This window comes from Falco cherrug, chromosome 10, assembly GCF_023634085.1.
Source record: "Falco cherrug isolate bFalChe1 chromosome 10, bFalChe1.pri, whole genome shotgun sequence".
Classification (NCBI taxonomy): Eukaryota; Metazoa; Chordata; class Aves; order Falconiformes; family Falconidae; genus Falco; species Falco cherrug.
Genome location: NC_073706.1, coordinates 15,676,003 through 15,703,911, shown reverse-complemented (window position 1 = coordinate 15,703,911; position 27,909 = coordinate 15,676,003). Strand labels below are relative to the sequence as shown.

Here is a 27,909-nt window from a genome sequence, read left to right as displayed (position 1 = left end):
TGAGCAGCTTGGGGCCACCCTGAGCTGGCATGGGACACGGTGTCCTGGCATGCGGGGCCACGCACCGTCGCCCGCCAGCCCTTGTTGTAACAGCCCCGCAGCCTCGTGCGACCCTGGGCAGCTGCAGCACCCGCTCTGGGACGTGCCGAGCGGCCAGTCTCCCCTCCTGCTCCCCCTCCGACAGCCCCAGCGCTGCTGGCCACGTGGCTGCGGGCTCCCCCTGCACGGCCATCAGCATTGTGCTCCCTAATCACTCCCGACAGGGACAGAAAATGGATCCTTTCATCGCAGTGGGGCTGGTCAGCCCCGGCTGGAGTGATGCTGAGGTGCCAGAGCTGCCCCACTCACTGGCAGGCAAGGGGGGGCCCAGGCCACATTTCCTTCTGGCCCCCCAGCTTCCAGCTGGTTTATCTCAGGGCCGAGGGGCATTGACTGTATGGCACCCACTGTGAGGGGAACCCCGGGTGCTCAAATGTCTTCCCCAGTCCTGCCCAGAGCATCCTGCCTGCAGGCAGGGAATGGGCTGGAGCACACTGGCAGCGGGTATGGGACAAGCCCCAAGACTGTCCCTGTCCTGGTGACAAGTGCAGCTGCAGAGAGTGGCTGTGCCACACTGCTGTCCCCTACCACATGCACTCGCCCCCAAAGTACCCAGCACAAATGCTGCTGCACCTCCGGGCAGGCTCCTTCTGCTCTCATGGCTTCGCTCTGTTTTAAGCTGCACCAGTGACAAGGATAGTTTTGCCCACCTCCAGGGTCATGGCATCACGTACTTCTCCGTGACCAGACACGTACCGTGCCCTGTGAGCTCCCACGGCCCCCAGCACTCGTTAGCTCGTAAACATAATAAAGATGAAATCCAGGAGGAGCTTGAGGGTGAGCCCGGGCCACCTTGCACGTGTGCTGCCACGCTGCAGGTGAGAAGCTGGTAAGGGCAGGTGACCACACGGCACAACCAGCAGCCAAAAAGCTTTTAACATCATTAGCAGAGAGAGCTTGGTGTCAGTCACCAGGAGAAATGTTTCACTGCAGCTTTGCTCTCTGGAGACCTGCTATTTTGTATGCAAAGAGGGCTGCTGAGCACCACAAAGAGCTTCAAGTACTTGATAGCTGACAAAAGTACCCTAGCACCAGCCACCCCCTGCCCCGCTGCTCCGTGGGGACCAGGTGGTGGCACGTGCCAGGGTAGAGCTGCACATGGCGAAGGCCATGGCCAGGCAGCAGGGCAAGGGCATGGCAGCCACCATGACCATGAGGACAGCTGTGGTCTCCAGTGCCAGTTGGGCAAGCACCAACCTCACCCCGGACGGATTTAACACCAGCGAGCAGAGGTGGGGTGCCGCCGCCATCGGCTTCGCTCACTCCCTGCTTTCACACACGGTAGGAACATTTTCGAGAGCCTCCTTTCCACAGAGGCTCTGGCGCCGTGTTTTACAGCAAGAGCACTAAGTCAGTCAGTGCAAAACATAAGTCCATATTTCTTTTAAGATTTCCTGAGCGCCTCCAGCAGCAGCCACTTAAGCAGTCCTAGCTGGACTACAGCAAGACACCAGCTGCTCGACCTGGTAGGAGGAGAGCAAGGCCGGGTTTATTGGTACAGGACATTCATCTGCCTCACCTCCACATTGATGAATAGCTCTATTTTACCCTGTGTCAGGCTCCAGCAAAGCAGAGGATGAACAGCTAAAGCTGCGGTAAGCCCACACACTCCATTTAGCCAGGAGATGACTCAGCCGAGGCTCTTTGTGCGGGTGGAGGTGACGATGAAACGTGAGGGTATGAGAGCCGGCACGCTGTTGAGTGGGGGCTCCGCTCTCCCCATCGGCCACCGTACTGTGAGGCAGAAAGGTGGACCTTCCTCACCCTCTGTCCCCCTCTTTGGCTGCAGGACAGTCATGGGGGTCCTTGGCACAGGGACACTTCAGCCCCAGTGCTGCACGGCGGATAAAGCCATCCATGGGTGGCATCGAGCTGCCATGAAGTACCTTTTACCCCATCACACACAGCATCCCAACAGCTCTCCAGCGCCAGCTTGGGCGGGAGCAGCACAGCCCCCAGTGTGCACAGGTCAGCCATGGCCACCCCATCCTTCCTTCTGCAGCCCCAGGGGTGCCAGCCCTGCCCGGGGGACCCAGGGGATGGAGCAGGGAGAGCAACATCACCCAAACCACCTCCTGATTCCAACCAAGGCTTCAGAAAAGAAAGATGGCCAAGTCAGAAAGCCAAATATAATTTTTGCCTGTGATCTGCCTCGACGGCACATTTGTGGAGCTGCACAGGATGCAGGGTGCCCATCCCACGCACGTTCCACCTGCCTCTCCCCGCAGTAGGGACCGCACGTGGCAGAGGCAGCAGCTTCACCCGGAGCTGCTTCAGGTCAATCTCCGTTCCACGAACAAAAGCCACTTCTCTCCAGCTCATTTCCTGGCAGAGTTAATGGCCTGCGCTCCTCTGGGGACCCAGCGCTTGCGAAGACACACTGGGAGGCAAGCAGCAAGGGAGGGAATTAAGACCTTATTTCCTCTGCCAGAGATAAGATCTTTAAACAAGGTTCTCAGCCAAGAACTTTAATTTTTTTTTTTCTACAGGTTTTGCAAGGGAATCTTGTTCTCCAGAATTGCATCCGCCTCCAACCCTACTCAGAGCTGCCAAAGACTGCGCTTCCCCTGGGAGCAGCCTGGGAGCGGTGGAGATGGATGAGCTGACACAGGCATGACTTCACCCTTGCTGTCCTGCCATCGGAGCCAGGGGCTGTCAGTATTCCCAGAGGAACCCCCCTGCTCTGGTCCTCCCCACCAGCCCCCTCGGATCAGCCCCAAGGACCACTGCCATGCAGTGCCACAGCCCCCTGCCCCAGCGTCAGGGCTAGATGAGGCCCCCGGGGCGAGCATCCTTGTGAGCAGCAGCAAAGCCTGACCCAGCAGCGCTGCTCTAAGCTCCCTCTGCATGGATCTAGCCCCACAGTCCCTCCTGTTTTAACCCAGGAAAGGCCAGCACCTGTGGTCATGTGAAAGATGCTCATTCCTACTCTGAAAAGCTTTCTGGATGTCAGTGAGGGACACTAAACTGGCTGTGCAGGGTTTACTTCCCCTCTTCCACAAGCCCAAACAGGTTGTTATCTCACTGTGGGCCTCAGCTCCTCCTTGTAACACAGAAATGCCCCAGTACTGCCTCTGTGCTGGGGGAACACAAATGTTCCCAAAACAACTGTAGCCTTCAATGGCAAGAAATAAATGCCCCTGCCTTGCTCATGCCCTGGGGGTTTGCAGCCCCTCCCTTGCTTAGAGGCAGCTGTGGGAACAAGCGCTTTGGGCTGATTTATCCAGCATGTTGGTGCTGCAGATTAACACGCCAGCCCTGAGCGATGGAAGGGAGCAAGAGCCAGCCAGCCAAGCGGTAAATCACAGGATGCAGGCTCCAGCTCTGCCTGCCATGCTCTGCCCACTGGTACTAAATAAAGGTGCTGGTCACCATGCTCCCAGCAGGATGAATGCTCGAGCCTCGGAGCTGCTTTCATGTCCCAAGCCTCAGGGAGGGCGGACACCCAGCTCCTTGGGAGTGCTGCACCCTGGCATCAGCCGGGTTCTGCTCCCCGCCAGCCGCAGCCCCCAGCGGGCACTGGTACCAGGTGACAACCAGGGGACCAGGGTGCGGGCTCAGCACGTTTTGACTTCCCCATCTTCTCTCTCTGTCCCACATCCAAGTAAACATGACCCCTTTGGGAAGCTTGCCTGGAAAAAGGGGGATGCACACTCGCTGCTCGGATGAACCTGCCAGCAAGGGCCATCTTGTGGGATCTGGGACACGACAGCCTGCCTTGAACTTATGCTCAAGGATGTCTGTCTTGCAAAGTGCAGCACAACACAGGGATATCTGAACGGGCTTTTGATGAGCTTCCAAGCAAGATGAAGGAGCTTCCATGACCCTGCTCCATCTTCCTGAGCTGGATCATCAGTCCTGGGCTGGGTCATTGGTCCTGAGCTGGGTCATTGGTAAACCAACCGCTGCTGTAGCCCACAGCTCAGATGAGCTCTCACCTCTCACGTTGGGGTGTTTACACTAATGTCACTGCTGGAGAAACAAGGGTGCATCTGCCCTTGGACTCCCCTTTGGTGCCAAGACCTGTCCGGGCTGTGCAACCATCAAACATTCAACAGAGGAGGGGAGAAGAGCTAACAGACGAAGGCTCCCTTTCCCTTGCCTGAGGAAATCCCGAGCGCTCAGCCCTGCACGCAGCAGGTCTCTGGGCTGGGCACAGAACCGGGAGGACTTTTGGCCCAGACCAGCCTCCAAACCCACAAAATTCTTGGCCTGCTGTAGGCAAACAGCTACCTCAAACTCCAGCAGGTCCAGGCTGGGGGGCTCCCTCCTAGGGTTTCATTAGTGGGTATAATGAGCTGGAGATAATTGCTGCCTTGGGGGTGCAATTAACTCCTCCCTGGCCTGGTCCAGCTGGGACTTTTGCATCCCAGGAGAGCAGTTCCCAACTGCCAGATGAAAAAAATTACAACAGAAAAAGTAGAAAACTTACAACCCTCTTCCTTCCCAAAGTGAGCCTTCTGAATGACAACCTGATGGGCAAAGCGAGTTCACAATGTGTGGATTTGGGATATATCTCAAATGTGTAATTTATTTCAGTTATGTGAGGCACCAGCGAAACTGGGAGCAAGCACGGAGTGAATTAGTCACACCCCTTGTGATAATGGGGTTTGAAGCAGCTCAGTGCAGCCGGCTGATGGGCAGCCCTGCTCTGAAAGTCCAGCTCCCACGGAGCCAGGCAAGCATGGCAAGTTATGGGCACTGTCTAGGGATGCAGGGACAGAGCCAGGAACTCTGGAAGAGGTGGTAATGGGAGACTTTTATGACAGCGCTGCCAGCAATGGCGGCGGTGGCGATCGACACAAGCTCTAACAGAAAGGTCTGTGTTGAACAGCTCTTGGTCCCCAGGACAGGGGCCACCTTGAACCAGGCACTGCCTGAAGAGCTGCACCAAACCGAGCCCACCTGACAGCCACCTTCACCTGCAAGGGCCCATCTGGAAGCAGCAGCAGAACCAGGCACAAAGTCCGTGCTCTCCCCTGTGCCTCGGTAGCTTCCTTTGCAGCAAATTACTGTTTCAGACATGCAGCAGACATGAAATATGAAGACAGAAATTGCCAGCGACTTTTAATTTGGGTTCTGCCAATTTCTCTGTTCCAGCTATTGATTTTCCATAAAGATGAATTCCCGCTCCCAGCTCTCTCTGACAGGCACTATCTGGATGTTTTTCTTACCCCGAGAGTGGAAATATATGTTTTATTAAGTGTCAGAGCTTACTAATGAGAAGAGGGAGGAAAATCAATTGTCTGCTTATATCTTGATCTCAAAGACAGGACTAACAAGTTCTTTATTTTGATGCTGCGGGCAGGAAGACAGGGCAGAGTGACAAACGTGGCAGACGACGGCTGTCAGCTCTACTACAGAGACAGCTCAGCTGATGAGGGGGGAAAAGAGGGGTATGTGGTGTTGAATGCTTCAAACACATTTGTATTAAATCAAAGAGATTCATAGAGTGCTGTAAAATCCTATAATTTAATTGATCCTTGATGAAAAGCACTGAAAACAGTAACATTTCAGCTGCAGACTACTGAACTGAGCAGGTTTATGCTCATGTTCCTAAAATCAAAAGCTTGGCCAGCCGTTCAGGATAGGGGCAGCCAAAGGGATTCCATTTTTCTATGCAAAATTCGGGAAGAAGATTAGCATTTCCGACAATGAGAAGTACAAGCAAGCTCAGTGCAAAAGTCTTTGCACAACTCCACCAATAAATCCCATTTCAAACATGCACCATGCCGTGCTCACAGAAACTGCTCAGGTGACATCCCGACCCTGCCAAAATGAGGAGCAAAGCTTGTTAAGCCCAGGACTTCACCTTTGCTGCATGGGAAGCTCAGCCTTTGCACAGGGCTCAGCTGTGCCATACTTTCATCTTCTCCCTCCACCTTTTCCAGGTCAGTTCTGGGGTACAGGAACACCCTGAATAGCCCTGAAGGCAGACATGCTCTCCACTGAGAGCCATTAAATACAAAGCACCATCACACCGTCAGAAATCATGGGACATGGACACAAAGTGCAAGCATTGCTTCGAACTTCTCCCAAGGGAACTGGCACAGGCTGTGGCTGGAATAGGAGGTGAGGTTAGCTGGACCTCCGCAGGACTCTTCTTATGTCCTTAAGCCCTCACACCCCTAAGGCCAAGAGAAAAGGACAGGTCCAGTTCCCAGCACACACAGCCCGAACGACAGGACTGGGATCCATGACATGAGCATGAACACTCATTTCCTGCAGAAACTTGGCATTATAACCAAATACTGACCTCTGCTAGCCCTCCCCCCCCCCCCCCCAAGCAAGGCTGTCAACCTTCTTTCACTCATATTTGTTATCTTCCTTGTCTGTTACAGAATCACACCTGACAATTGTATAGTTAATCTCTTGGCAGCTGTGAAGTGAAATGGTAAGCTCCAGCTGCCTTGAGAAGATGCATTGATTTCTTAAAATGACATATCGCCTCCTCCCTTGATGTTCAAGCAGGATATGGATCTTACCCATCATTCAATTAAAAAGCTTAGCAGAGATGCACCAGCTAAGCGTACAAGGCAGCATTAAGGCTAAGCCCTGACCCAAAGATTTAATTGCAGGGAGTATGAAGGCACCTTTACACGCAGGATGTCTGTCTGGTTTGCTGATGAACATACCGGTCATGGTATTGAGCTTCCCACTGTGAACCAGACGAGCCAGTCTCCACAATAAAACAGCTGACTGGCCAGTCGGGTCCTGCAGCAAAGCAGAGCAGGAAAATCCCTTCCTACCCAAAAGGAAGTTTGCTGCATTTCATGAAGTAGTTTATATCCTATTTCAACACAGCTCTTTAATAAGGGTTATGTGTTTAAGTTAACAAAACTCCTGACGCTTTGTGAAACAGCCTCAGTCTCACAGTGGAGAGCAAAGCACCAGAGTGTAAGATTCACTCTCAAAAAGCAAAAGTACCCTCACCCCACAGCACGCCATAAAGCCCAGCAAATCCCATTAATACCCCAGAACTACCTGTGCTTTCCTGGGCAAATATTAACATCTGCAAAGTGGTGATGAGCAAAGCTGAAGCATTACCTGTGGGTATCCTAGATCCGCCCCGCACTGGGCTCAGACAGGTCCCAGGCAGAGCAGCAGTGGGGTGCTGCTGCTGATGCCCTAATGCTCAGGAATTCAGGGCAGGGTCATTCACAATCCTGCTCCCAGAAATGGATGTGTTGTTTGGAACAGCGTGGATAACTGGGGCTGTTAGGATACTAAGCATCAGAGGCAGAGGTGTACCTACACCCAGCAACTCAAAACCCCAGTGAGGTGCCTGTGGGTGTGCGGAGCAGGGCAGCCCTGTGCCAGCATAGCACTTCACAGCAGCCACTTTGCAAGGTGCCACCACAACCTTAAGGTTTTCCAGGACGGGGCCGGCTTTTCTGCTCCGTGCTGCACTCACTGCACCTGGCTCTGAGCTAGCATTTACCATTTTCTGGCTGTCCTGCCTTAGCTACTTCATCTGTCCGCCAGGACCCCTGGCTCGAGGCTGTGTCCCCGCAGTTTGCTACTGAGGCCCGGGCTCTGCAGAGAGAACAGAGCTCTCCACCTGCCTGCAGTGAACAGCTCAGTCAGGCTCCTTGACCTTGGAGCGGGGCTCAGAAAACACTGACGTTGCTACCTAGCTCCACGGAGCAGAGGTGAAGCACACTGGAGGAGCAGCGGGAATGTCACACACAGGGAGGCAGAGCTTTGGAAATTGTGTTTTGAGTGCCCCAATGATCAGAAACCATGTGGTCCTCAGAACACGGTCCTCTCATCAGCTTAGCACTCCCACAGCACCGACACAACAGCAAAGGCACAAGGAGGGAGTGAGACCACAATGTGCCTGCCAAGGGGGACCCACAGAGCCCCTGGCCCCTCTGCTCTTCTCCTCCATGGCCTCCGGTACAATGGGAAAGAGCCCTGGGGTGGGAGACACAGCCCGGGACGGGGGACAGAGCCCAGGGTGGGGGACAGAGGCTGGGGTGGGGGACAGAGTCCAGAGTTGGCAACAGAGCCCGGGGTTGGCGACAGAGCTCAGGGTTGGCGACAGAGCCCGGGGTGGGGGACAGGGCCCGGGGTGGGGGACAGGGCCTTCTCACACCTCCAGGTGGGCGATGCCAGCCCAGGGTTTGCAGCGGCCCCTCCCCCTCCCGTGCCTGGCAGCGAGGGATGCGCCCACTGTGACCACAGCAGCTGGGCATTGTGTGCTGTCTCCCTGTAAGCCACCCGTGTCACCGCTTCAGTACAACCCCAGGCGCCGCCAGTTAAGCGGGCAGAGGAGGGCACGGCCGTGCTCCTCTCCACACAGCGGCGGCCATCTCCCCTCGAGGCCGGCCCGGTGCTACGGACCCCGCAGGGAGCCGCGGTGCTGTGTTTCCCCAGGGACCGCAGGGAGAAGGAGGGGCGGCTGAGAGGTGGGTTGCTGAGATTCATGGAGGGTTAAGTACAAATTATTTTGGGGCCGACAGTCCCACCGGTAACTGGGGCATGGCCCCACAACCCGAGCAACAAGCATGGCGGTGTAAAGCGGGGGCTTGGGGGAGGGGTTGGGGGGTGCCACAGCCCCGCCAGCCGCCAGCCGGGGCACAGCTGGGTGGTGGGTACCAGGCTCCGGCCCCCGCGGCCGACCAAGGCGCTGCAGCCCCCTCCTGGGGCTTGCCCGGGCCGCCCGGGGCAGGGCGCTGGCAGGGCAGGCGGGGACCCCGGCCCCGAGTGCCAGGAGCATCGCCATGGCAACCGCGGCTGCGGGTGGCCGGGCCGGCCGGAGGGAGAGGGGGTGGGCCGCAGGCAGGGCCGGGCAGGGCCACAGGCAGGGCCGGGCTGCAGAGAGAACCGGGCTGCAGGCAGGGCCAGGCTGGGCTGCAGGCAGAGCCGGGCCACGGGCAGGGCTGGGCAGGGCCGGGCTGGGCTGCAGGCAGAGCCGGGCCATGGGCAGGGCCGCAGGCAGGGCCGCAGGCAGAGCCGGGCTGCAGGCAGGGCCACAGGCAGGGCCTGGCAGGGCCGCAGGCAGAGCTGGGCTGCAGGCAGGGCCACAGGCAGGGCCGGGCAGGGCCGCAGGCAGAGCTGGGCTGCAGGAAGGACCACAGGCAGGGCCACAGGCAGGGCCGCAGGCAGAGCCGGGCTGCAGGCAGGGCCAGCCCTGTGCTGCTGGATGGAGCTCCCCAGGGCCTGGCAAGCTGGGTTGGTGCTGGTCAAGGCAATCTGGGGCCTTCCGGGCTTGGCTTTTGCCAGAGGGGCCAGGCCTTGGCCCCCAGCCCAGGGCAGCTTGAGGAGGCTGCAGGCCTGGGATACAGGGCTGGGTTTGAGCCACGGGGAAGGTGTTGGGGTGGCTCCGGCTCCCATGGGTGCCCCCTTCCACCCCCTCCAAGCCCTGGCCTGGGTGAGTCCAGGGCCACGCAGCCCCCAGCCTGGGCAACTGCAGCCTCCCAGGCTGCAAATGTAGCAGTGCTACTGGGAAAACAGCCGTCTCTGGCACGAAAAAAATGGGATATAAAAACAGAAAGGGAAAACAAGCACAATCACAGCTCTGTCTGTGGGCAAACAGACTGCTCTACAGAGCCAAATCACTCTGAAAGCGGGGTAATGTAACCTGGTGCATGTGCTGTCCCTGTTGCACTCCATACGGGGATGCCAGGAACTGGCACTGTGCTTTGGTTTAGGTGTTTTTTTTTTTTGTGGAAAGAAAAAAGTGGAAAGGAAATACAGCTTGTTTTTTAAGTTGACAGCTCTCTGGGAAACAAAGTTGCTGCAAATGAATAAATTGCAGTGCAGCTAGGGGCCAGACATCTGAAAGGTTTACAAACACTTGAAATTCCTATGAGGAAGTGTTATTAGTTCTGTTATGTATTTATGGAAAATGAGGCTAAGAAAAATTGCTTTGTCAACTAGATATCACCATCTAGCTTCTACAAGACATGTAAGAATTAAAATATCCCAGCTAGATACTACAAGAACTTAAATAATTATAACCAGGAAATTACATAGAATGAGGAAAGTTACCTGTTGCTAGATGGCATCATCGCAGTCTAACTGGGGTCACAAAATCTTCCTCTCAGAATTCTGTATTTCTTTCTTTTTCAAATCCAATGTGTTCAGCTTATGAAAGCCACATTCTCAGCATCAAGCGGGGTTCTCATTACAACGTCACCAACAACAGGGAGGCACAGGCATTTAACTAATTTCTGTTTATGATAGGTAAGCTGCATGAGCCACAGGTACTTCAGCTAAAGTAGAATAAAGAAACACCTTCCACCTTGGCTCAGTGGGCACCACCACCCAGGGTACATCTTTGCCAGTAAATGAAGCAGCTAAGACTAAGACAGCAGATACAGTTGCAAAGGGCCACTACCTAAACACCTTCCTTCCAGTGAACTGTTACCTGTTCATAGGTGCTTTACACGTGTTTCATTCTCTTACTGTATGTTGTTTATAGACTAACAGTGCTCTACAAGAAAGCAAGTAGATATCATGGTCCAAGGTGATGATGTAAATTAAAAACAGAGAAAGGGAAAGCAATACATCACTGAAAACATTGTCAGGTTACAACTGTCAATCCACTGTGAAAGGTGGAAGTACAAGGGAAAACGCTAGCGTTCCTCTTGAAAGCTGTTGTGAGGTGGCACTTGGGGCATTCATGGTTCTGCCTGCTGGATACCAGCTCGCCTAGGGGGCAGAGGGTTAATTTATTATATATTAATATATTATATAAATTAATATATCATCACCAAGGTGATTATATAGCTGTAGGAATGGGCTTAGACAATGGGTCTCAAACCTCGGCAGCCTGGCAGATTACAAAGAGAGAAAAACAGACATCTCCAGAGATGTAGAAGAATGGAAAGAAATTGCTTACAGGAGTACAAAGGCATCTAATTAGAATGAAACAGAAGATAATAAGATAGGGAGAAATTTTGGCAGAGTATACCAGAGAACAGTTCCTGACATTCTGAATCTATTAAGCAGAGGTAGAACCTCCCGGGGGGTGGGGGTGTAGAAGGAAACTAGTTGGTTGGAATATATAGAAGTAGACTATACAAAACATTAGAAAGCATACAACTATAAAGGAAAATTCCTCTGGTACTACATCTAGTCTAAGAGTTCTTTTGCATCTATAAATTTATAAGCTAAGCTTTAATTAAGAGAAGAGTCACAGTCATGATTATACTCCCTCCCAGCTGCTTTTCCTCTGATTCTTAATGTTATTATTACTGCTTTCTTACACAGCACCTGAGCTTTGGAATCATGGCTGTGATTTTGAATGAATTTGAAACCAGTTTGGACAGTACCGCACACAGTGAAGCACAAGACAATGCCAGCTGGGAGCAGTACTCAGAAAGGAGCAGCTTTGTTCTGCAGTTCCTGAACTCCACCCTGAGCCTGCACCACCTCCAGCACCACCGGAAAAAAGTTGAGCTTCTGAGCAAATGTTACTTTTACTTAGATATTGAGCCCAAACACGTGACCGTGACAGAACAGAACCAAGTGATGCATCGCACTAACATCTTGCAACTAATAGACCCCAGGCAATTCCAGAGGATGAAGAAGGTGGGAAAAAACCAGACTGAAATCCAGCTGTCACTTCTAACTGAGCTCTTAGAACAACTGGAACGAGGACGGGAGGAGCTGAGCCATTACGTAGAGACTTATGACACTGTAACTTTTCTTTCCCGGTGGGACATGATTATGCAGAGGCTGTCCAAGCTCTCCGAGTATATGGAAACTCTCACTTCCTTGCAAGTGCCGGGAAAGCTCCATGTCAAGCACCAGATGGTGTCACAAGCAGATCTCAGAGGTACTACGCTTCCCAACATTAGGCTTTCTCTCCGTACCAAGATGCCACTGATTTTTGATCGAAATGAATCATTTGCACACAAGGACTGGGCCACACTCAAGTGGTTTGCCGAAGATCAAAAGTCACACCTTGAACAATATGAACTGCACGTGAGGCTACTGACAGGTGGGAGTCAGGCAGAAGTGGGATATGGTAGGATTCAGGTAGTCATCTCCAACACGTGTGTAGTCCGGGACTTGCAGCCTGGCAGTTCATACACATTCCTCATCAGAAGATCAAACACTCAGACTCTTGTTTTTGAAAGATGGCACGACAGCATTACATTGACGACACAAACTGATGCTGTTGGAGAAGCAGACAGAAGTGCTTGGACACCAAAAGGATGACATGGCACAGAAGAACATTTTTCTCATTTTATCCATTACAAAAAGACAAATGAGAAAAAGTAAACCTTATTTTAAAACATTATGCGTAAAACTGGACTCAATTTGTTTTCAACAATTTTACAAGCACCTTCCCCAAATATTTCCAGGTTAACAGTAACCCATTCCAAATTTCTCACACAAAATGCTATCCTTGGGCAGCATTCCAGACTCAGCACTCACTTCCCACTGCCAGAACCCACAGGCGGGAGCAGCTGGAAGCAGGCAGTCTTGCAGGACACCTCAGATGCAAAGCACAGGGATAGCACAGCATCGCCATCATCCAGTGCTTTTCATCCACCGCAACATGCCCCGTGCCAGCTTCTTGCAATGATGTTGCAAGTTGCAGTTTTTTTACCACAAGTTATGCCTCGCCCTGCCATGTTCTCCCTCTAAAACACCTGAACTAAATCCTAAGCTCTTCAAATTTCTCACCCCAGCTTATCTCCGTCTCTGATTCCTCTCACCCTCTATACCCTGTGCCTTACAGCTACCTAAGCATGATTTCATCCTCACTCCCCTACAGTGCAGGAAAAGATCACTCTGATTAAATAAAACAGAACAACAAACAACAACAACAAAACAAAAAAAGCCCAAGAACCCCCTAAAACCCTACAACAAATGGGGAAGGGTAATACATCTACACCACCGATATGAAGAAAACAATCTTTTTAGCCATGTACTGCAGTTAATGCTAATTTTCTTTTTACCATTTAGTTCAGTCCAAATGTAGCCATCCCCACACAGATTCTAGTCAAACCATCACATAAACAGATCTTTTAGTAATAAAAATTTATTATTTAAATAAATTCAAATAATTTTTACAATTATGGCTTAAGTATCAAAAAAGGAATGTTGAGGTTCATTCTTATAAACGGTAGAAGCAGGTAAAAATATTTGTATCCAAAACGTCATCTGAGGTTTGCTGCCAGTCACAGACATACAAAAGATAAAAACCTGCCACATTTAGAGTTCCTTAATTTACACTTCATGACACTTAACATTTCATTTCCATTTTAAAAAATCCCAACAATTTATTGCAGTAAATTGATTGTCCTATACAGATCTGTCCAAATCCTCAAAAACAGTCCAGTGGGCTTCTCCTTGGCCAGCTGGAGCCAAGGAGAGGTTTCCTAGTTCTGGATGTCTGTAATTTCACTGCCAGTCCGAGCAGGACACAGGGCAATGGCTACAACCGCTCCGACTATCTCAGGCTGATGCCTGGCACACTGCCTGCTGCGTGCGCAGGTTCCCCTTGTTCAGCTTGGCCTCAAGCTCTAGTCAGTGCCAAGGAAATGATCTTGTTGGATTAACTGACATTTGTGCCCTGCAAAAATACTTTCTTCTGTGAGCTGTGGAAAACATAGAGGCTGTGATCAGACAGATACCCTGTGCACCATGCTGCCAGTGGTTTCCTATCGGAATTATCAAAGGTTTGGTGGTTTCGTATTTTTTTTAAAGTATTTTAAGAATATGTGCTTGAACATAAAATTCAAAGGTAAATTCAAAGCTCTGTGTGCAAATGAAACCGGACTACTTTGAACTTCTTTTCTCTTATTCATTTATATGATTCTCTATCTATGAGCGTAAGAACAAGAACATGATATTTAGCCATCACTAACAGTCTATAAAAAGGTTGATTAATTGCACTTTCTGCTATTCCCTGACTATTGCAGCTGCATGACCAACTCTACAGGTACCTGCTCTCAGCCCAAAGAGCCCGAGTCCAGCCTGGCTGTTACTGCTGCTTGTGTGGTCTAGGGCAGCGTTTTCTAAACACCAGTCACAAAATGCATCTTCAGGGGGAAAATAAAAACAAAAAGTATGTTGTCTTGCAACACAGAGGTGACCATGCAAAGCATTCAGTCTAGCCGTTACCCTCCAAGGAGAAGCAGTAAACATCTTTTCCCTGCTGAGGGCAAAGGGAGATGCTTTGTGAAATCTCTTTCTCAGTCTATACAAACACACAGCTAAACCTCACACAAGAGCGTTGGGCTAAGAGCCACTACGCTTGGGGTGAGTCTCCTCGTTTGTGTTACATGTAATGAAATAACCAGCAAAAAAATAACAGGGGAGAGACTATTCATTAGGTCATGAAAATGAGACCTGCTGGTTCTAATGGGACCAGGGTGACTTTTTTGGAATTATGCTGCCACCATGATAAAGTATTTATCCCAACAATTCCAGCACCTTTTGTGATTCTCCACATCATCTTGGAGATTGCATTTCAGTAGTCTACAAAATGATTTCCATACAAGCTTATTTTGGAATTGCAATATTTGCAAAATCAGGCTAGCGTAGAATCTTTTAAGATCCCAGCCACGATAACTTCAAAGAGGAACAATGAACTTTACATCTTACCAGCTTTTGTCAAGCACCTTTAGAACCAGCAAGAAGTACTTCCCATAGGCTTTTGTCCCTCATGGCGTCACCAACCACGTGCTTGTTATCATGCTTCAGAAAGACAAGAGCAAGCCTGGGTGGTCTCTAGCATACAAATCAAACCCACCAAATGCAGAAGTGCAGGAAGGTAGTTTCAAATAAGGAAGAGAACAACAAAATTTCTCCATAGGTTCTTGAGTCAAGTCTAACACAAACGCATGAGAAGAAACAGCGTTACCCAAGGACTCTTCCAGATACAACACTTTCTTATTGCACATTCCACCACACTGGGAAGAGCCATGCTGCATTTTCGGTTGCAAACACAGCATAAAATTCATCCCTGCCATCGTGCTGTGAAGTCACGGGGACCCCTCACTTATGCTGAGGAGGACCCGTGTCCCAGCACGCTATATCCTTGGTGCACAACCACTGCGATTGCATCCTGGCTCCATCCCACGTGAACATCTAGAGACAGCCAGGCGTGTGGTCTTGGGGAGAGCTGAGGCAGGCACTTCATACATTCAGAATTGAAATGAGATAAAAGACAGCCTCCCTCAAAACTACCATGCCTCAAAAAGCAGCTCCATGATTCAGCAGAGAGCACCGCTTCACCACTATACATCTGTATCAGCCATACGTTACTGGGCAAAAGCAGCCTTCTCTAATGAATCACAGCTTCCAGTTCACAGCAGTTTGGATACTTACAATTAAAAAAACCCAACAACCTTATACACATATATGTTGTGGTATATTTAACAAATTTCCATCACTGCTCTTAAAAACTTATGCCATAAGACTGTGAAACAAATTCACAGAATTAAAAAATAATAAATTAGAAGCAGCTTTAAAAAAATATTGGGTAGGAAAGGGGGGGCCTCTTGTAGGAGATTTCAGATAAAACTCAGAACAGTTTAAAATATGCTTACAAATTCCAATGTTTCCTGGTAGGAGTGGTCCTCACTTTTCATTAACTTTATACTGGTGAGGACAACATCCTTTGTACAAAGAATAAGTACATCTATTTACAAAATCAACTTGGCCTTGGCTCTGTGATATTTACATGCTTAGAGAACAGCATTTCGGTTAGACAAAGAGTGGTGCATCGTTGTCTCTTTGCTTTTTTCCTTCATTTAAAAAAGAACCAAAACAACAGAAAAACAGAAACAAAATTGGTTTTCTGCTTTGAGAAATGAGAAGTCTTAAAAATTCCCTGGCCTTGGTTTTAAAAGGAGTGGTAGTACTCAGAAGCTTTGGTCCTCTATGGCAAATCGCAGCTTGCCGTGTGGCTCCGTTGCGCGGTTGTTCCACCCTTCATGCGAATGGACTGAGTATTTGGTCCCCAAAGTGCAGCTGCACTGGCAGAGAGGATGGGGGCTCCGCTGAAAATCTTACAGTTAAAAAAATAGTATCATCATCAAAGTCACAGCCCCAGCCATCCATTTCAAATGCTTTTTGGTTTGCTACAGCTGAAAGGTCCTGTCCAAGGTTGCACTGATTAAAAAAAACCCAAGATGCCAAAGCACGCACTGAAGCTGAGCTGTCACCGAGCAGGGGCAGATCCTGGCTCCCCCGCTGCATTTGGCTCTGTAGGTCATTAAACAATGGAAAGATTGTGTCCTTCCCAAGGCACACGTAACGCAGTTCAGGCAGAGCGGGACAAGCTCATCAAGGTACAAACCATCCTCATCGGCGGAAGGCTGAAACCTTGCTGACGAGGATCCCCTGGGCTGCAGTGACGCAGTTGTGCTGTCTGTAATGCTGGAGCAGTTTCTTCCACAACGGGTTGCACTCCAGGAGGTACCGGTTCCCTGTTGGCACAGGGATGGGGGCAGTGGGTTAGTGGCCACAAGAGGCTTGGTCGATACCATCACAGACCGGTCACGGGAACTTTTGGCTAACATTTCTAGCCTAACAGTGCTGGGTAACTTGCAGGGATATTTCCTTCAGCCAGAGCTCTGTGAAATCCCAGCTCCCTTTTCAGAGCTGTCATATCTGCGAGCAGCTTCCCTACACATCACAGCCTACACCCGCGTGATTAGGAGGAAAATATGCAGCCAGATTCTGTTAGGAGAGAGCTCTAGCACACAAGTGACAGAAACAACGTGGTCCGAAGCAGAGGGTGAGAAAAACTAATTATACATGCGGTGTATGAGCCATGCACGATCTCTGCTTTGCCCAGATTGTCCAGATAGCCCAGCTCCAATACCACAGACAGTCTAAAGAATAAAGCAAGACCAGCAGTTGTACTAGTTGGGATCTCCACCCTTTTATCCAGGCATCCTGTTCCCCTGCCGTCCTGCGCACACTCCCAGGAGACCCACCTATAATGCAGAGTCCTTCCTGAGCGCGCGTGATGCCGACGTTGACCTGGTTTGGGTCGGTAACGAACCCCAGGTACTTCTTCTGCCAGCTCTTGGTGGGCTTCCTATCGATCTCTGATCGGGGGCAGGAGCGTACAGTCGACAGGATCACGTATCTCCACTCACTTCCTAGAAAGTGGAACGGAACCAGATTTTTTAGCAGGAAGCATCTGGCCACCCCTCAAGACACTCATTTCTCTACAGCAAGACCACCAGAGCTGCAGCCACGATTTGGGTTTCTCCAGCTTTGGAGGCCATCGGGCTCCCAGTCATTGCTCTTCGAGGAGCACGTTACGAGAGCTCTTTAACACCCCTCCAGACATCCTCCACCTTCCTATCTTCAGCAGTCTCACCCTGCCTGGGCACTCCAAAGGTTTCCAAAGGATTTATTATAATCACAAATCACCCAGAAAGCTGGCCTAGGGATGCTTTCTCCCTGGCTGAAAGGACCCTGCTGGAAGACTGTCTCTAGGAGAAGTTGTTTCGGTCCTGGGGCAGGCAGGAGAGCACAGAACCAAGGCTCCCCGCCCCCGCCACCCTCACCTTGGCTGTTGTTGATGGTGCAGGTGGTCACTCCGCTGATGCCCTCCTTCTGAAGGCTCTTGCCGATCTCAGACACCTGGGCGCTGTAGGGGCTCAGGATGGCGATGCTCTCCGGCTGGATGGTGCCATCTAGTGTCAGCTGCTTCGCGATCCTCACCTGGGGACACCGAGGGTCCTGCTCACCTGGGACCCAGCCCTCCAGCGCCCTGTCCCCGGGCAGCGGTGGTGCCTGGCTGTGCTGCTCCCCCTGCTCCGGGTCACGCTCCCCTACAGCCGCCCTGGCCAGCGCCATCGTGGCGTGCTGCAGACCTGGGCAGGCACCAGGCAGGAGGCCACGCCAGATCTCCCCACTGATCCTTATCCTGTATCGCTAATATCATCCCTCCACGATCCCCAGAGTCACTCAGCGCAACACCCTCCCTTTTGCATATCCCCAGATTCCCCAGGACCCTCCTCACCGCCTGCATCGCTTCTTCTAGGTTAGCTTTGGAGTTCTCATTTCCTTCCTCAGTAGAAATCATGAGGCTCTGCTCCTTCCCTTCCATGTGCCCAAAGATGATCGGGCAGCAGTTGTTATTTTTGTGGTGGAAGACACTGCGTTTATGATGAGGCTGGGGGCATGTTTTCAGCCGCGTTTCATAAAACTCCTGCGACGGGAACTCACAAATGCTTTTGTGCTGGCAGAGAAAAGGGGAGAAACTGAGGTGAACAAAAACCAAGGAACTTCTCAACCTGCAGCACCTCTCTGGGCACGCTTCACCTCCGCACCCTGGTGCTGCAGCTGGCACCGGGCAAGCGGATGATTCATTGCTCTAGGAAGGGGAAGCAGTAATACAGAACATCTGTTTCCCAGTGGTGGGAGGTAAGCCCTGACAGCAGTATTTTCTGTGACGGAGAAAAGACAATCCATGTGAGGGTCTCACCATGCGGTATTGTGTATCCAGCATCCACGCCTGATTCCGGTAGCGCTCAAAAAGGGATGTCTCCATGCCAAGACTCTTGCAGAGGTCATTTTTGACCACAGGCCGCAGCTGTTTGTGATCCCCAAGCAAAACAACCTGGAACAAAGAGTGAACATCTCAGCTATGAGGGCGGTGACACTGGTGAAGGCTATCACCTGGTTGAAAGGCTATTTGTACACAGGCATTTATTGCTACTTATTTACTTTACAGTTACAGCAACCTCAATTGAAGACCATGTTGGACATTATATAAAGATCCTGACCCAGAGAATGCAGAGCCTTGTTCCCATCTGACAGGAGAAAGATATCATGAAGTAAGTCTACTGAGATCTACTCTATGCTTCTTGTCACATTAATACTTTGTACCTGGGTGCACAGCACATTTTTTGGTGGCAGTGATACCCACCCTGTAAAGAAGCACCAAAAATCCAGCCACACCACCACTTGTTTTCTCTTGCAGAAAGCCAAGAGCAAGTTTAGAGGAGACAGTATGGGTGTAACTCTTAGAAGACAAGGAGCTGAGCTGATACACATAGCAGAGAGGTGAGTAGATGCAACTGTTCACAGCAGCTTTCAAGTCTACAGCAGTTCTTATGACTCTGCTTTATGTGATATGAACTGATAACGTACAGCTTATGCATCTAGTGACATTACTTCTGTATTGCACGTACCCTTCTGTGCCTTGAGAGTTTAACTGTCATTAGTACAGCCATTCCAGAAACAAATCCCTGAAGGCTGAAATATTGATACACCACCATAGATACTACCAAGAACAACATTAAAACCTAAAAAAACTTGGAAGAGCAGCAAGGTAGGGATGGAAGACATGCAGATGCTTGGAGTCCTGAGCAGCCATCCTAGAGACACATTTTTGGAAAAGACTGACCTTCTCTGCACGGGGGTGGCTGACCAAGGGGATGAGGGTCTCGGGTTCTGTGGACATGGCACACTCATCAATGATTATCTGCTTGACATTGAGCTGCTCCAGGGAGGTGGCCGATGCAGCAGAGCACGTGCACAGGATGACATCATGGGCCTCCAGTTCAAACATACGAGCAGCCGACAACTGATTTTTGTACCTGGTGGTCAATGCAGAAGACACCAGGTTATGCATAAGAGAAACATCTCCAGGTTCCTCATGCAGCAACCAAGCAGAGGCTATACTTTCCCAAATTATTAGGGCTCCATCTCCCTCCCCAGGATGAGCTGGTGTTCCCAGAAAAAGGCTCTGGATAGACACTGTAGGAAAGGTACTTTGTCCTCAACTCAGCAGGGCAGGGGGCTCAGGGTGGAGGATGCAAGTGTCACACACACATAACACAACTTTTAGTCCGGACAGACAACAGAAGAGAGCAGAAGTGATGCTGAGGCTCTGCACTGTACCACTAACCCCAAGCTAATCACTTTTTATCATCATTCCAAACACACATCTTATTAATCTGCCTTGATGTTTTCACCTAGTCCCTCGGCTTGCATGAGCCAGGACAAATCTGCTGACTTCCACGCAGTTAGCCGAGAGCCAGCGAGCACAGCCCAAACCTCTTCCCGCAGAGGTGGAGGTGGCTGCACCGTGCTCCTTCAGGCAGCGCTTCAGGGGTGGCACACGGCCAGAGTCAGCCATCTCTCACCAGGGTCTCCTTCTACTCACTTCCTTGTTTCTTCTTCTGTTATCTGCTCTCCTCTCCTCATCCGAGCGTCAAAGTTACAGATATACTGACAGAAAGGGTTGGGTGGCCGCCGGATGCGATGATGCAGGATTATTTCGCTGAATAAAGAGTTAACATATAAATATTTCCCCCTAGCACAGACCGAAGTGATCTCTTCTACAGCAAAGCAGACCACATCCGCCTATGCAGAGAAACCCCATGAGCTAAAGAAGTCACAGTTAGACTGCTCCTTCCTTACCGACCTAACTCTTAGTTGACCCTCGAGGATACAAAACACAACCGCTTTTCTTTAGTGGTTGAAAGCAGGAATAAAGTCAGGGACTTTTAGAGCTGTTCAAAAGAGAGGAAAACATCTAGGATCTTTCTGACAACCTGGATTTCCTGACTAGGCGCTACATTAGGCTACACACCTTCACTTGAAAAAATTAACGATCAAGCAGGTTCATAGTGCTGCTCCACAGTAGCGGAGTGGAACCTGCATTTGCTCTGGCTTGTTCAGCTTTGCTGACGCAGAAAACATTGCTCCCCAGCACCCTTGGAGCCCGCGGGGCCACACAGTCCTACCTGAGCTCACGCTTTGGTTTTGCATCCCGCAAGGCTTTGCGGGAGAAGTGCCGGTTGCTCCCCGGGTACGGGAATTCCATTGCCTCAACGGCCTCCCCATACACCCTCAGCGGTTTCAGGTTCTTCATCTTCAGCAGCATCTCTGGGGAAGGAGGACAGGTTTGCTCAGACAGCACCAGGCGCCGGCAATGTTGAGAGGGCGCGCACTCACTCGCCTCCTCCCCACCGCTCGCTTACCAGCCCCACTTTCACCGGTCCTCGCCCAGCAGCAAGGGGTCTTCCCTAAGGACCAGCCCTGCTTTCCCCCCTCCTGCCTGCGGCCATGTGATCTCCCTCCCCCCAGTGTGAGCCTCTTCAGGGGCTTAAAACCAATAGTTACCAGCAACAACATCAACAGACTTCCTGGATGGGCCACAGTACAAGATGCACTTTTGCCCCTTGGGCTTTTCTTCAGGGGAAAGTGTTTGCTCCTTGACGGTATCGTCATTCAGCTTATGGAACCAGTAGACAATGTGAGTTCCAACAATGGTTTTCCCTGTGCCTAGAAAAAACAAGGAGGCTGCTGAGAACACTTGAGCCACAACACCCGTGCTCTAGGTCAGCATCCGGGTGATGAGCCATGAAATAAAATCAAGAACTGAGGAGACTGCCTTGAGCAGCTGCGGGTGATGCCAACCCACGCTGCCTTCTCCTGTCTCACCAAGGTCCTACGGAAAGCAACAGATTAACCTGCCTTTCATAACAAAGTGGGCATGTACTCCTGCCACCCCCCCCCAGCCTTACCTGGTGGGCCTTGGATGAGCGTGAAGGGTTTTCTCAGAGCATTTAGAATAGCCTGGTTCTGACTCTGGTTAAGCTTCCTGTGGCTGCCAGGGAGATCAAAGCATTTTTGCTGCAGGATTTTGGACACTGTCTCTATTAAAGCAAAGAGCCAAGAAAACAAGATTAAAGGAGGTGACTGAAGACAGCACACAAGCGATTCAACAGAGGATGCAGCAAGAACCAAGCAATTGGGGCCCATTTACCTAAAAAGACCACCCAAAAGTAATAGCTGTCCCGTGCCAAGACTTTCTGCCCATGAGCCTTCTCTGTGAGCCCTGGGGATTAAAACATCACCCGTGCCACTCTCCAGCAGGGCACCCCGTATTACCTTCACCCTCCCAGGCTAGCAGCTCCTCTCCTCCCCTTGGCTGGGGAACCACCTGGTCTGGGAGCACAACCCCTATGGCAAGGACCCATGGAAGCTGCCAGGGCATCTGCCCAGCCAGAAAGCAAGTAGCCACAAGGCAAGAGTGGCAAATATTTACACCTACCTTTTTTAGGAGGTTCATGGCCAAGGGCAATGCTTTTAGCAAGCTCAGAGGCATGCTTGAGCCTCCAGATTGCCTTTTCTTTCCGTCTGACAGAGAAAAATAAGAATGAATGGAATGTAGCATAAAACAGCAAAATTTGTAATACAGCTTCATACAACTGTCTTGTTCATTATTTTGCTCTGCTTTGGTGTTACATTAAATGCTTTCACAAGGAACTTAAACCAAAACAATTCTTATTCTGCTCTTTTGCATCTGGGACTATTTCTCAACTGTCTGAAGAGCTGAGCCTGCAAAGATGTTGAGAGCAAGGAGCACAACTTCTGCCCCAGCTCCCTTTTATTACGGCCCAGCTTCCATTTTTTCCCTGAAATTCACGGTACAAAAAGGAAGCACATTCTGCCCTGAAAAAGCCACAGCAGCCATGGATGCATAGCAGTCCATGTCGTGTACAATGAAGGGCAAACCAGACATCAGCTCTGCTTTAATAAGAGCCGATCTTGCTTCACAGCAACAACAAAGGGGAATGATTGAGAAATCAGGGAGCACTTCTGCTAAGCAAACCCTGATCCAGTGCTTCACCCTGCCTTTTATGACACATATTGCAGCAATCCAGTAACATAAGAAACAGATGCCCAGGGAAATTTCAGCATGGCACCTTCCCCTATCTCCCCATTCTTAAAGTCAACCAGAAAAGCAAGAGACCATCTGGAGAACAGATCTGAGCCATGCTGCCACCCTCACCAAACAGCAGCACAGCAGCACGGCCAGCCGGAGCTGGGTAGGGACAGATCTTTCAGGGGATCAGCCACACCATCTGGGTGCAGCAAAGGAGTCCCATGGGAAGCAGTCACTCTGCATGGACAGGTTAACCAGAGCGCAACTGCTGAGCACACTTACATATCTGGCAGCATCTTTGGTATGAGCTCCACTGTGAACGTGGCAGACGCCTGTGAGATTTCCACAGGGATGTTCCTCATAGACATAGAGTGAATGTAAAAGGTCAGAGTGTGCTGACTAGTCCTGTCTGACTTGGCGTTGTCGCTGAACTCTTCAGTGACCCCGTGAGCCACCCAGGTGTAGGTATCTGGATCAACCACAAGTCTGCCTTCCGAGCTGTCCTTGTTAAGAAGAGTCAGATTCTGGAGGCCATGGCTAAGGCATTCCTCATCGCTTTGAAGGCTCCCAAGCTTCAGCCCACCCAAGCGAATGCACAAGTAACAGTGGTTGAAGTCCACTTCAATAGAGCACTCCTCCAAAAACGTTTTGTTTAGGAGGAAACTGCCTTGCAGCTGTCCTTTGCTTGTCCTTTGCCTCGCCCAGGTTATCTGCACATCATGGAGGATAATCGAGTCATTTTTGTCCACCGCACACGAAGCAGACTCTATGGCGCTCATCTGCATCCACACCTTGCTGTACTCCGTTACGTGCTTGTACTTGTCTTTGGATGGCAGGGTGGCGTAGGCAGAGAAGCATTCAACAGGCTTTTCTGCGTGCTGCAGGCAGATGTCGAAGCCTGGCATCACACACCACAGCTGCACAAAGGGCACCAGGAAGCCCCGGTAGACATCGGTGGTGAGCTGGAACTGCAGCACGTCGCCGGCGCTGAGCTCCAGGGACACCTCCATGTAGTGTGAGCATGGGCTCCTCCTGATCCGGCCCACGTGCCGCCGGTACAGCTCCTTGCTCTTCTCCAGGAGCGAGGCAGCGGTCTCAAACTCCTCTCTCCTGATGGCCGTGAGCACGTTTTGCCAAGTCTGGGTGCTGAAGAGGGTGACGCTGCAGTCGCAGAGAGGCCCTTCCCGCAGGCTGTGCTCCTTCATTGTCTGCATGGAGTACACCCTCCTCTTCCACATGAGCTTGATGCTGTTCCGCTCCTCGATGAACACGGGCTGCTCTATCAGCTGAAGAGACCTGTAGCTAATTCTCTGGGGATCTGGAAGACTCTCCTTGTTCAGTGGAAACAGGGCTTTAAAATACTTGTTCATCCCTTCAATATCCACTACAAAGGCGACCTTCTGCAGGGCTTGGTCCTTCAGCTGGGTGGCCATCTGCAGGCAGTGGGCTCTCTTCTCATACGTCGTTGCCTGGGAATTCTTCTTGTTGAAGTCACGACAGAGAAACTCAATGTCATCCGAAGAATAGACGATGGGCTTCTTGTGGAGCACAGAATGAAGGTGCCGCTGGACCACAACATCCACGTACCGGCGGATGGGAGAGGAAGCCCAGGTGTACGAGTCAACGTGCAGGGAGTAATGGCCCACTTTCGACTGGACAGTGGAGTTGGAGCGACTGAAATAGGAGCGGCCAAGTAGCCTCCTGAACTCCAGGGCCACGGGGGCCAGCTTCGGGTGGATGTCATCAGTAACGACAAGGTCTAGCATCTTGTGGAAGTCACGCCGATTAGCAGCTGACTGCAGGTGCTGCCAGATGGGGGCCAGGAAACTGAACTTCACATTTTTAGAGGAGTCTTGGCTGGGAGGCACTTCTCCCAGGTGGTGCGAGAGATGGATGGACAAAGGAAGGATGTGGTTGTACTTGTTTTTCATGAGTGATAACTGTTGAGGGTTCGGCTCACACTGACACCGGAGAGGAGTGGCATTTCTCGTGTCCTCCTGGTTGGTGAGGAACTCGGCCACAAAACTGTTGAACATGATCATTAACTCCTCTATCATCTGATGGGACCCCCTGTTACCTGGGGAGCTTTCCTCATCCAGCCGGTCATAGAAACAGTCCTCCTGCAGCCGAAACTTCCGATGGATCCTGGAGAAGTGATAAGCCACAGCTATGCAGTCCTCCAGGGTATCGAAACGCAGGGGCTCTGACGCTCCTCTGTAGTGGCTCTTAATGCAGAGCTCTGCCTCTTCATAGGACAGCTGCCTGTCCGAGCAGATCACAGAGATGGTGAAGACTCCCTTTAACATCCGATCCGTTGTCTTTTCTACCGTGACAAATAAGGAGATCACACGCCGATCTTTCTGTGGCAGGAGGCTGCAGACATCTTGGCTAATGTGGGGTGGGAACATGCTCAGAGGCTCCTGGCTGGGAGCGTAGTAGGTGACACCCCGCTTCTTTGCTTCCAGGTCCAAGGCACTGCCTTTGGGAATGATGGCAGCCACGTCTGCAATGTGGATCCCAATCTCATAGTGATGCCCGAGATCCCTAACACTGACAGCATCATCCAAATCCCTGGCACCTTTGGGGTCGACAGTGAAGGTCAGGTAATTCCGACAGTCCTTCAGGTTTTCCTTGGCGAAGTTTAGTTTGCTGCTGGAGGCATATTTGGCCAACTCCTTGGTGACAGCAGATGGGTATTTCTTCTCCAAACTGTACTCCAAGTTGAGGATCTTTAAGCCTTCTTCCAATGTCAACGCTGCATGCAGAATCTCCGTTATTATTCCCAAAGGGTAGTAAAACCCTTCCCGCCAGGAGATAACCTGGACGCAGAATAACTGGCATCTCCTCATCTCCTGGCTGATCTTCTCACAGCTGATCACTCTGTACTTCCCATTGACAAGCCTGCGGATGGGAATGACGTTGGGTTTCTCCTTCAGCCCTGGGACGAATATTTTGGTGACAGTGGGATCGATGGGTATCATCACCCGGGGATCAAATTCATCCATCATGCAGATGAAGGTCCATTCTCTCTCTGCGCGCTTTAAGATGCCCACCACCTTCCCCTGAGGGCGGTGGCTGCCGCTGTCAGCCGTGATGTTCTGCAGGATTTCCACGAGCACCTCGTCCCCCGTGAAGGCTGTCCCGCAGTGAACTCTGCCTTTGATCTGAATGGTCATCGCAGGGGAGTCGTTGAGGGTGAAGGCAGAAGCTCTGTCAAACCCTTCTTTGATCAGCTCGCATCTCTTGTACATTTTAGGGTGCATGTGCAGATACTCCTGCATCATCCGAGAAGAGAAGCTGACGTATTCCTGCCTGTCTTTCCACAGGTTTGAAGCCTCAGACTTCACGTTCAGCAGCCCTTCTTCAGACACCGTCACCAGCACGTTCTTGCTCTCATCTAAGAGCTCCTGGAGGATAGGATCATCGGGATTCATGCTCTCAGCCTCAGAGCTCCAGGAATCCGTGTCACTGTCCTCCTCATCGCCCTCCGGGCTCCTCTTGCTCCAGCTCTCTTTGTCACATGCAGCCTGTTTTATCTGAGCCATCGTCAGGTTCTCCGGGAAGATGCTCCCCTTCTCGATGCACTGCTGGATAAAGCGTTTCCACACCTTGCTGCACTGGCCATGGGAGCACAAGGCGACGGCATCCCCCACCACAACAACCAGTGACTGAGCCCGGGTCATGATGGTGTTGAGCACTCTGGCTTCGTTGAAGAACTCGAGGTGGTGGGAGGCTGAGAGGCGCAGGCTTTCACTGGTGTGGACTGTGCTGATGATGATGACCCGGAATTCCCGCCCTGCACCAGAGGGGACAAGGGAGAAGTCACTCACAGGAACCCAACAGGAAAGACCCTGTCTGAATGCTGCCCAGTGCTCTGCCCATCTACACTGTGTTACAGGGCTGTGGGCTGATGTAGCCTCACTTGGCTGAGTCACGGGAGCCACCTGTTCTGAACAGAACCATAGAATCATTCAGGTTGGAAAAGACCTTTAAGATCATCAAGTCCAACCATTAACCCAGGACTGCCAGGTCCATCACTAAACCATGTCCCTAAGCGCCGCATCTACACATTTTTTAAACACCTCCAAGGATGGTGATTCCACCACCTCCCTGGGCAGCCTGTTCCAATGCTTGACCACCCTTTTCGGTGAAGAAATTTTTCCTAATATCCAACCTAAACCTCCCCTGGTGCAACTTCAGGCCATTTCCTCTTGTCCTATTGCTTGTTATCTGGGAATAAAGCAGCTCTTGGGGATCGTGAGGGCCTCCAGGCACGAACCAGGATGGACGCCACAAGGCCACCCACCAACCACCCACACACAAGGGAGGGAAGGGCAGCGTGGAGACGGGAGAAAGGCAGGGAACTGGACCAGTGCAGCTGTCAGTGCCCATGGAGCAGCCCCTGCATGCCCAGTGCCACCGGCAGCCCCCGCCAGCTGCTCCTCATAACATGGGCAGACTTTTCTGTGAATCCCAAACTCCTCAGGGAACCGAGGGTCTTGCAGGAACATGAGCAGTGACCGTTGGCAAGAATCCCTCTCCCCTCAAGGACGGCTCTGCTGATCGCATGACAAATAACAAACAGCGAGAGGCACCCTGGTGATTTCAGAGCTGGGAAGAGACTGCAAAGAAAGGGTGTGGAGATCAGAAACACACCCCAGGGGTCAGTTAATCTCACCATGAGGAGTCCCAGCTGCACAATAATAATAAAAAAAAAGAAAAATAAAAACATGGGTGAGTCATAAACTAAGTCCTTGAGGACAAAACAGCCCTATCCCTCACTTGTCATCCAGAGCAGCAGACGCCTCCTTTAGTGAGTCGCTCTGTGATTTTTGCTGCGATTGGTACCCACAGGCCATCCTGGTTTCAATTCCCTTCTATTACCAGCCTCCCCCACTGGTATCTGGGGCTTCACATGATTCACACATGCTCAAGTCCCTGGGATTGCATTTACAGGGTTTTCACCCTCCTACAAAGCAACGTTCGTATATTTGAAACAAGTTGACAGTTGGGTGCAGATTTAATTTGGTGTGAAATCTTATTAAGGAAAAGACGAAATCAAAGATTTACCAACCAGAAGGGGGTGGAAATCAGCCAAAGGATTTCCAGGCACTCCCATCTAATCAGTGCTATGTGGGCTGCGGCAGCTGCAGTGGTGGCAGAGCCACAGGGAAGGGCAAGGGAGCTCTGCCGAA

The 27,909-nt window shown here is 51.2% G+C and overlaps 2 protein-coding genes across 6 annotated transcripts in view; one reads left to right on the top strand and one right to left on the bottom strand.

Annotated features, from left to right (window-relative positions):
• Positions 1 to 11,326: 11,326 nt before the first annotated feature.
• On the top strand, positions 11,327 to 12,926 carry FNDC11 (fibronectin type III domain containing 11). The gene has a single exon (XM_005445001.4). The coding sequence runs from the start codon at positions 11,338 to 11,340 to the stop codon at positions 12,271 to 12,273; it is 936 nt and encodes a 311-aa protein (XP_005445058.1). The 5' UTR covers positions 11,327 to 11,337; the 3' UTR covers positions 12,274 to 12,926.
• A 175-nt stretch (positions 12,927 to 13,101) lies between these two features.
• HELZ2 (helicase with zinc finger 2) overlaps positions 13,102 to 27,909 on the bottom strand; it is a 28,189-nt gene continuing 13,381 nt past the window's right edge. For all 5 annotated transcript variants that reach the window (XM_055722302.1, XM_055722301.1, XM_055722303.1 and 2 more), the window contains 12 exons: positions 22,997 to 26,510; positions 22,100 to 22,185; positions 21,570 to 21,701; positions 21,166 to 21,327; positions 20,787 to 20,928; positions 20,204 to 20,320; positions 19,442 to 19,634; positions 18,518 to 18,652; positions 18,053 to 18,271; positions 17,595 to 17,751; positions 17,013 to 17,180; positions 13,102 to 16,499 (listed from right to left, as the gene is read on the bottom strand). In XM_055722302.1, the coding sequence (XP_055578277.1) occupies positions 16,375 to 16,499; positions 17,013 to 17,180; positions 17,595 to 17,751; positions 18,053 to 18,271; positions 18,518 to 18,652; positions 19,442 to 19,634; positions 20,204 to 20,320; positions 20,787 to 20,928; positions 21,166 to 21,327; positions 21,570 to 21,701; positions 22,100 to 22,185; positions 22,997 to 26,510 (5,150 nt within the window). In that variant the 3' untranslated portion in view covers positions 13,102 to 16,374. The remainder of the gene's footprint in view (positions 16,500 to 17,012; positions 17,181 to 17,594; positions 17,752 to 18,052; positions 18,272 to 18,517; positions 18,653 to 19,441; positions 19,635 to 20,203; positions 20,321 to 20,786; positions 20,929 to 21,165; positions 21,328 to 21,569; positions 21,702 to 22,099; positions 22,186 to 22,996; positions 26,511 to 27,909) is intronic.

Excerpts from the sequence above, each read along its gene's own strand:
- FNDC11 (XM_005445001.4), top strand. The coding sequence starts at position 11,338 with ATGGCTGTGATTTTGAATGAATTTGAAACCAGTTTGGACAGTACCGCA.